The sequence below is a fragment of the Entelurus aequoreus genome, linkage group LG06 (assembly GCF_033978785.1).
Source record: "Entelurus aequoreus isolate RoL-2023_Sb linkage group LG06, RoL_Eaeq_v1.1, whole genome shotgun sequence".
NCBI classification, from domain to species: Eukaryota; Metazoa; Chordata; class Actinopteri; order Syngnathiformes; family Syngnathidae; genus Entelurus; species Entelurus aequoreus.
The window spans coordinates 46,889,839-46,899,866 of NC_084736.1; the positions used below are offsets into that span (position 1 = coordinate 46,889,839).

The 10,028-nt window shown below is 42.1% G+C and overlaps 1 protein-coding gene across 1 annotated transcript; it reads left to right on the top strand.

Annotated features, from left to right (window-relative positions):
• The first annotated feature begins 219 nt into the window (after positions 1-219).
• LOC133651578 (uncharacterized protein K02A2.6-like) lies at positions 220-1,178 on the top strand. Its single transcript, XM_062049558.1, has 2 exons — positions 220-715; positions 804-1,178. The coding sequence occupies exons 1-2, from the start codon at positions 247-249 to the stop codon at positions 893-895; spliced, it is 561 nt and encodes a 186-aa protein (XP_061905542.1). The 5' UTR covers positions 220-246; the 3' UTR covers positions 896-1,178.
• Positions 1,179-10,028: the final 8,850 nt, after the last annotated feature.

The window sequence follows — 10,028 nt, forward strand, 5'->3', positions numbered from 1 at the left end:
GAAACCAACATCTATGTGGACATGGTACTGGAGAACCTACCTGCAAGCGCTGACTACCTGGAGGAGCTGAGAGAGCAGCTGCAGAGAGACAGTGTGTGTGCACAGGTGATGCAGCTGTGTGCTGAAGGCTGGCCAGCACACGGTTCCAAAGAACCAGCACTTAGGCTGTACAGGGCAGAGCAGGCATTCCTTACAGTTCAAGATGGTGTCCTGCTGAAGGGACACAGGCTCGTCATCCCTTCTACAATGAGAAATTATGTTCTCGCCAAATTGCATGAAGGACACCAAGGCGTGGTGAAGTGTAGACAGCGGGCACGACAGTCAGTATGGTGGCCCGGGCTTAGCCAGCAGCTGAATGAATTGGTTCTCAACTGCCGAACATGCTGTAAGGAGAGACAGAACCACAGGGAGCCGCTGATGCCGTCACCATACCCAGGCCGACCATGGGAGAAGTTAGGAGCTGATTTGTTCATGCTCGGTACCAAGACCTACCTGCTGGTAGTGGACTACATGTCAAGGTATGTGGAGATTGCTTTGCTGACCTCCACAAGATCAAACGATGTAATCCACCACCTAAAATCGATCTATGCACGTCACGGAATCCCGGATCTTCTCGTGTCGGATGGTGGGCCCCAGTTCTCCGGAGCAGGCTTTGCCGAGTTCGCAGAGTCTTACGGATTCCGTCACATTACCAGTAGCCCAAGATACCCTCAAGGTAACGCCGAAGCCGAACGTGCAGTACAGACGGTGAAAGGTCTCCTAAAGAAAGCAGATGACCCCTATCTTGCTTTGCTAGCTTACAGGGCTACTCCTCTCGACAATGGGTATAGTCCAGCGCAGCTTCTCATGGGGAGGAGGCTCCGCACAACAGTGCCTATCCTTCCTGTTTTGCTAAATCCTGCTCTTCCTGATAGTGAAGCTGTTATGCGGAAAGAAGGGGAGAAGAGGACAAAAGATGCACAACGCTACAACCTGCGGCATCGTGCAATGAACCTTGACAGACTGAATCCGGGACAGGACGTGTGGATCAAGGACCAAAAGAAAGCCGGAGCTATCATCGGACGTCACACCACTCCACGATCGTATCTGGTGGAAGGACCCCATGGGTCTATCAGACGGAACCGTCGTCATCTCATCCCTATGGGATCCTCGCCGGAGCAGAGTGGCCGTGGTGCAGCAGAGCCCGTTCCTGGGGGGCGTCCCGGAACAACCTTCAGCAGAAACATCGCAGCAGAGTGTTCCAGAACCTCCATCTACTCCTACTCCTAGAACCAGGTCTGGGAGGGCTGTGGTGAGACCAACTAGGTTGGACCTATAATTTTGTTTCCTATAGACATTACAGAGACTCTAATGAAAAAAAAAGAATGTTACTGTATGTGGTAAAAGACAGAAAAGTGCAATTGGAGTGTTTTGGATATGTTTTCTTGTACTGTAAATGTTCAAGTCAGTTGCAGGGCTTAGGTTGAGGACAGTACAGGATTAGTATAGGATGGATGTTTGAGTATTGATGTGAAGTGGATTGTTCTAAGGGTAAAATATGTGTGTGTGTTTGATTGTCTGGTACAGGCTCATATAGGAGCAGACCTTCCAACCACGAGGCAGAATAATCCTCAAGGTCTGTTGAATCAATGGTGGTCTACCCATTGATTCTAGAAAGGGGAGATGTGGTGTGATTGTATTATGGAGAACTACAGAGTCGACAGGCTATGACGTCACGGTGTGCGACGGAGCGGGAGACAGTGTGGGAGTGAGTTAGAGAGGACACTTGTTGTGATTGAGCTTGAGCTAATAAAAGTATCCACATTATAAAGTACAGCTGGACTCACGTATTTATTCAGTAACACGACAGGGGCTAGGAAGGTTTTTGTAATGGGAAGAAAATTGGCGTGACAGCTGTCTGATTTTTGAGGCATACTGCTGTCTCCTCCGCTTTGCCCGCTGTGGCGCTGTCTGTGACATATCGCCGGTGCTCTACCTGCAGCTGATCCAGTCGGACTGAACCATTTTACGTAAATAGAGGGGCGGAAGGGAGGGCCCTGCATGTGTTGATGCTTCCAAAACAAATAAAGGTATTGTTACCAGGACATGGAAAATAAAACATGTGTGATTATATGTTAGTTAATAACTTAGTGTCATTATTTTTTCTGTATTATAATTTTATCATCATTAGGGGCCTCTCTGGGCCCCCCTCCATCATGGGCCCCTAGAATCCGTCTCCTTTACCCCCCCTTTTCGCGCCCCTGGTCCTCCGGACCAAAGAGGAAAAAAAACATCCGGATTGTTATAGGCGCAAAGTTCAAAAGTCAGCCTCTGTGATGGTATGGAGGTGTAATGGTGCCCAAGGCATGAGTAACTTACACATCTGTGAAGACACCATTAATGCTGAAAGGTACATACAGGTTTTGGAGCAACATCTGTTGCCATCCAAGCAATGTATTTTTCATGGACACCCCTGCTTATTTTAGCAAGACAATGCCAAGCCACATTCTGCACGTGTTACAACAGCGTGGCTTCATAGTAAAAGAGTGCGGGTACTAGACTGGCCTGCCTGTAGTCTAGACCTGTCTCCCATTGAAAATGTGTAGCGCATTATGAAGCGTAAAATACCACAATGGAGACCCCGGACTGTTGAACAACTTAAGCTGCACATCAAGCAAGAATGGGAAAAAATTCCACCTGAAAAGCTTCAAAAATTGGTCTCCTCAGTTCCCAAACGTTTACTGAGTGTTGTTAAAAGGAAAGGCCATGTAACACAGTGGTAAAAATGCCCCTGTGCCAAGTTTTTTGCAACGTGTTGCTGCCATTAAATTCTAAATGAATGATTATTAGTTTCTCAGTTCAAACATTAAATATCTTGTCTTTGCAGTCTATTCAATTGAATATAAGTAGAAAAGGATTTGCAAATCATTGTATTCTGTTTTTATTTACGATTTACACAACGTGCCAACTTCACTGGTTGTGGGTTTTGTATTGTAACACAGCTCTTGTGTTGGGTCACATTTGATTGTGCAGTGGTGCCCATGAAAGTGTCCGACTCGGGTACGTGTAAGAACCGATGCAAGAACATTGGACTAGTTTTTGTGACATTCATCAGGAATGACAGACTTGACAGCTTTGTGTCAGTTTCACTTTGTAATTGACATGCAGACACGCACTTGGAGCTCCTCTTTAGGTCACTTGCAGGCAGTTTGATAATTCCTTAACAGCTCCAACAAGACTGGAGATGCTTAATCCCTGTCATGAGTCAGTAAAGCCGACTGATGTTTGACATTCTCACAACTTCCTGCTCTCGCTTCACAGGCCTTGTCTGCTAAGTCAAAACATTGGCAGCTCCTATTTTTTAATTCCTTTTTTTTTTCTTCTTCTTTACGGCTCAAAGCTCATGTGTTTTCTGTGCGACCGTGACCGTTATTAGGACAAAAAAGAAAAACACGGATCAGTCGAAGCTTGAGACGGCCCCCGCTCGCTTGCTGACAGACGTTTGGCTGGGAGGCAGATGGCCCACGGAGGCCTAAGGAGCTCCGTCTTCACCAGCCAGCAAATGATTATCTGTGACATTTCAATACAGCCTTTAGTCCAAGCTTCGTGAGGGCTTCCGCTCCATTCAGTCTAGTCGGAAGTCTCCTTCTAAACCTCCTGGATCCCCGCTCGTCAGACACCAACTCAAACAATGTACAGTGGGAGGAGTGGCATGACATTTAAACTCTCCGACGCTCACTTGAAGTGACTCTATCCTTTTTCCCAGGGTGCTTTGCGCTCAGTGAGAGACGGGTCCAGAGCACACTTTTGGGGCGAAATGAGATGTTGATGGCAGAGAACTCTCACAGCCTGAGGTCACGAGCCATTCTGATGGTCCTGGCGCGGATGGACTGAGTAATCAACCACAGGCGGGTCTGAGATCTCTCACTCCTCCCTGATTCTCAAGTCCTCTTTTGAAAAGACATTTTGGTTCTTTGTCCGGAGTTTGTGGGAACGGCTTTCCAGCATCACCGCAAGGTCCTGAATATAAAACTGCACCCCCCCCCCCCCAACCACCTCACATAATCTTTATGTGGGACAAGAACACACTTGTGTTTACCTGGTCTGTGTATTCTAAATAGTAAAAAACTACTAGTTAGAGGCGGCTAACAATGCAAGTAATGGGGATCATACTTGCCAACCCTCCAAATTTTCCGGGAGACTCACGAATTTCAGTGCCTCTCCCAAAAACCATTCTCCGAATTTCTCCCGATTTCCAGCAGGACTTAAGGCACGCCCCCTCCAGGTCCGTGCGGACCTGAGTGAGGACAGCCTGTCGTCACGTCCGCTTTTCCTTCATATAAACAGCGTGCCGGCCCAGTCACGTTATAACATCTACGGCTTTTGGAGAGTGCACAACTGCACACACAACAAGAAGGAGATGAAGCAGAAGAACGAAGAAGAGGCAGTCATGGCGACGACGAGTGACAGAGAATAGAACGAGGATGGACAATTCAACCCTAAACTCACTCCTTTCCTGCAAATTAAATTTCACAGATGCTGCCAATACCTATGCTCCTTCAAAGGCTGTGCTACTGGCTGCAAATCATTGCACTTTCAAATACAACAATGAGTAGAGGAGTGTTATGTGTGTGTACATGTGTAAATTTCAAATTCAAAATTCAAGTATTTATTTTATATATATATATATATATATATATATATATATATATATATATTAGGGGTGTGGGAAAAAATCAATTCGAATTCGAATCGCGATTCTCACGTTGTGCGATTCAGAATCGATTCTCATTAAAAAAAAAAATTAAAAAAAAATAAAATTTGTTTCTATAAAAATTATTATTATTATTTTTTTTAAATTATCAATCCAACAAAACAATACACAGCAATACCATAACAATGTAATCCAATTCCAAAACCAAACCGACCCAGCAACACTCAGAACTGCAATAAACAGCAATTGAGAGGAGACACAAACACGACACAGAACAAACCAAAAGTAGTGAAACACAAATGAATATTATCAACAACAGTATCAATATTCAATATTAGTTACAATTTCAACATAGCAGTGATTAAAAATCCCTCATTGACATTATCATTAGACATTTATAAAATAAAAATAAATGAACAATAGTGTCACAGTGGCTTACACTTGCATCGCATCTCATAAGCTTGACAACACACTGTGTCCAATATTTTCACAAAGATAAAATAAGTCATATTTTTGGTTCATTTAATAGTTAAAACAAATTTACATTATTGCAATCAGTTGATAAAACATTGTCCTTTACAATTATAAAAGCTTTTAAAAAAAATCTACTACTCTGCTTGCATGTCAGCAGACTGGGGTAGATCCTGCTGAAATCCTATGTATTGAATGAATAGAGAATCGTTTTGAATCGGGAAAAAAATCTTCTTTTTTGTTTTTTTTGTTTTCGTTTTTGAATCGAGAATCGTTTTGAATTGAAAAAAAAAATCGATTTTGAATCAAATCGTGACCCCAAGAATCGATTTTGAATCGAATCGTGGGACACCCAAAGATTCACAGCCCTAATATATATATATATATTATATGATAAAATACACATATATATACTGTATATATATATATAGCTAGAATTCACTGAAAGTCAAGCATGTATTTCATTTATATATATAATATATATATATATATATATATATATATATATATATATATATATATATATATATATATATATATATATATATATATATATATAAGAAATACTTGAATTTCAGTGAATTCTAGCTATAAATATACTCCTCCCCCCTTAACCCCGCCCCGGCCCCGCACACCCCCGGCCCCGCCCACCTCAACCCCCCCCCCCCCCCCCCCCAATCTCCCAAATTCGGGGGTCTCAAGGTTGGCAAGTATGATGGGGATACTGTCATGATACGTCACCTGGGTCATGGCATGATTTAAGTTTGGTAGTTTTCCTGTTTTAGGCTGTTTCCTGGGTGCACCCTGTTTCCCTGTTTACTGTTGGTTTCCATGGGCACTGATTCTTCTCACCTGTCTTTGTTTAGCAATTAGTGTTCCCACCAGGTGTTTTGTTAATCACTCCCCTTTATAGTTTTCTGTCACCCAGCATTAATTGCTGGGTCAATGTTTGCTATAGGCAACAATTATGTTCTCCTGGTTTTTTCTCCTCCCTCTAGTGATTTTTCTACACACTAGCATTCCTCGTTTTTCACCCTTGGTGATATTTTTTTTTTTTTTAGCTCCACGCTTGTTAGCATCCTCAGTTTTGTATTTTTTGTCCTGCGTTTAATTTATTAAAAGGCTTAATCTTACCTGCATGCTGCTCCAGCTTGTTTTCTGCCTTGGAAGGAACACATGCGCTCCTAACGTAACAGATACGATATATTCTGTCTAAAAAAAACAAGTTAAAGTTAAAGTACAACTGATAGTCACACACACATACTAGGTGTGGTGAAATTACCCTCTGCATTTGACACTACCGCTTGTTCCACCCCTGGGAGGTGAGGGGAGCAGTGAGCAGCAGCAGTGGCCGCACTCGGGAATCATTTTGGTGATTTAACCCTCAATTCCAACCCTTGATGCAGGGAGGTAACAGGTCCCACTTTTATAGTCTTTGGTATGACTCAGCCGGGATTTGAACTCACGACCTATCAATCTCAGGGCGGACACTCTAACCACGAGGCCACTGAGCAGGCTAAAGCCCGCTAAAAAAAACCTTCCAAAAACCTCCAACATTTAACATGTCATTTTAATAGTATTTTGCCAATTTTAGGCATTACCGTAACTTCTTTCCTGGGCACGTTGATTTCACAGAGCGTTACTTCCATCAACAACAACAGCAAAGAAAGCCCTTTCTGTGTTTGCTACCACTAATGTCGATCAATCAATCAAAGTTTATTTGTATAGCCCTTAATTGAAAACGCCTCAAAGGGCTGCACAAACCACATGGCAAGAAAAAACTCAACCCAATGGGAACAACGAGAAACCTCGGAAGGGCTCGCAGATGTGGGGACCTGGAATGGTCCATCCCGGGTCCCGACTTGGAACAGTTAGCGCCGCCTCCGTGGAAATTGATCCGTGGCCACCTGATAACCTCTCCACGCAGGAGAGGGAGGCAGAGCAGAAAAGAGAGATGGCAGATCAACTGGTCTAATAAGGGGTGTATTTTTTTTTAATGTCAGATTTTGTGAGCGCACTGGAGCGTTATCATGTAGCACTATTGCTAAACCTTTAAAGTAAGAACATAAATGACTATGTCCGCTCTTACTGGGCTGCCCACGGATTTGGATGGTTGTATCTTGCGACACGTTTGCTCTCCTCGACTTGCTAAATTCAGACTAATCCTCACCCCTCAGATAAAATATGCTGGGAGCAAATGCGCAGTTGCTGGGTCTTCCCGTAGCGATGTTGTCGGGGGTCTACGCTGCGTTCCATTTGTTGAAAAGTATTATTTAGAAGCTAGCACAACTTTTTCCAAAACTCAAATGCAATATAGCGGCAGCAGAAGAAGCTCAAGTGGCTGGGATTATCTCTCACTAGTGATCGGAGAGAAAGTGTGAGCCAGGCGATGTGTTACTACGCCGGAGAAGTTGTTTGTCGGCGTTAGCTCTTACAATAACAATGTCGCTATTGCTAAGTTAATATGTAGGTCACGGCATGTAAACGATGCGTTGTTGGATGTTTTTTAGAATGCTTTATAGGCGGCATAGATGGTCCCCATTACTGCCACGTACTAGCAGTTGTTTACTATTTAGAATGCACAAAAAAGTGAAATGTATGTTCTTGTCTCACATAAGGATTGTGGATGATGGCCACAATTCCAGTGCAGTTTTTATTTTAATGCATAATTGGATGAACTTGTGTGGAAGAACTGGACTGTTTGAATTGTGCTTTTTCATTAACAAACTTCTTCATTAAAAATACAAATAACTTTTTTTAAATTGGGAATTAATGACAAATCAATTTTTTAAATATATTTTATAAACAAGTTTTATTGTGGGATAGTAATTTTGGAAAATTCCTAGGACTATCCTGGAAAAGTCTGTCATGAATGCGTTTTTGAGGAGTATTTTTGAATACATTGATTTTGAGAGAGGATTTTAAACGGATGGTTTGTGTTTGTGTTTGGGACATTGAAACTAATTTTCCTTACTGCAGATACAGATTTATTTTCATCACTTCTGCTCGGATGGGAAAGTTTGCTTTACTCGCTTCCTTTGTGTGACACTTTGTTGTATTGTCTGTTTTATCTCAGCTGACTTTAATGTCAGTCATTTGTGCACTTTTCAGGAAATGACTTTTTTTTTGGCAGCACAACTCATGTTGGTGGCCTAGGGTGTGCACGTACGTGCATGCGAGGGTTTTCTCTGCACTCTCTAGTCCAGGGGTGTCAAAGTTGTTTTAATTGCGGGCCACATTGCAGTTATGGCTGCTCTCAGAGGGCCGTTTGTAACAGTGAATAATATATGACTATAAATGTATCAGGATTCGCCTCAAGATATTATTACACTATTGCAAATACTTTTGATTGAACATTTTTTTTACGTACGCTGGGACAAAAATCTGTAGATTTTATGGTAAAAAAAAAAAGAACTGGTAGTTGCCTGAATTTTACTTTAAAATGTACAACAATATGATTTACCTGAGTAGCTGGACAGGACAAATAAATAAATAAAATGTACAGCGGTTTTTACCACATATTACTGTAAATTAGAAAAACCATACCACCGTTTTTTGTATTTTTAAAGCAAATATTCTGGCAAATGAGTTCAGTGCTTTTAACAGTAAAAACGATTTAAATGTTTACAGTGTACAATTCCATCAATAGTGTGCTTTAAAATCATGCGCAAAGCAGATATTGAAATTTTAATTGATAAAAAAATATTAGAAATTAATGATAATATAATTTTGTTGGATTTTTACATTAACATATATATGCAATGTTATTCAGTATGTGTATTTTTTAAAGTCCTGTTAAATGATTCGATTTTGTAATCAGAGCAATCACAGCTTATTAATTGCTTGCATAATTGAAATTAAAGGCCTACTGAAATGAATTTGTTTTATTTAAACGGGGATAGCAGATCCATTCTATGTGTCATACTTGATCATTTCGCGATATTGCCATATTTTTGCTGAAAGGATTTAGTAGAGAACATTGACGAAAAAGTTCGCAACTTTTGATTGCTGATAAAAAAGCCTTGCCTATACAGAAAGTAGCGTGACGTCGCAGGTTGAAGGGCTCCTCACATTTCCCCATTGTTTACAATACAGCGAGAGCGATTCGGACCGAGAAAGCGACGATTACCCCATCAATTTGAGCGAGAATAAAAGATTTGTGGATGAGGTCGTGAAAGTGAAGGACTAGAGTGCAGTGCAGGACGCGTCTTTTTTCGCTCTGACCGTAACTTAGGTACAAGGATTCATTGGATTCCACACTTTCTCCTTTTTCTATTGTGGATCACAAATTTGTATTTTAAACCACCTCGGATACTATATCCTCTTGAAAATGAGAGTCGAGAACGCGAAATGGACATTCACAGTGACTTTTATCTCCACTACAAAAAATCGGCGAAGCTCTTTAGCTACGGAGCTAACGTGATAGCATCGTGCTTAAATGCAGATAAAAACAAAATAAATAAACCCCGGACTGGAAGGATAGACAGAAAATCAACAATACTATTAAACCATGGACCTGTAAATACACGGTTAATGCTTTCCAGCTTGGCGAAGCTTAACAATGCTGTTCCTAACGACGCCATTGAAGCTAACTTAGCAACAGGACCTCACAGAGCAATGATAAAAACATTAGCGCTCCACCTACGCCAGCCAGCCCTCATCTGCTCATCAACACCCGTGCTCACCTGCGTTCCAGCGATCGACGGAAGGATGAAGGACTTCACCCGATCATCCGTGCGGTCGGCGGCTAGCGTTGGATAGTGCGTCTGCTATCCAAGTCAAAGTCCTCCTGGTTGTGTTGCTACAGCCAGCCGCTAATACACCGATCCCACCTACAACTTTCTTCTTTGCAGTCTTCATTGTT

Coding starts and splice junctions, on each gene's coding strand:
- LOC133651578 (XM_062049558.1), top strand. CDS start 247: ATGAGAAATTATGTTCTCGCCAAATTGCATGAAGGACACCAAGGCGTG. Junction 716..803: donor TAGCCCAAGATACCCTCAAG/GTAACGCCGAAG, acceptor GCTAGCTTACAG/GGCTACTCCTCTCGACAATG.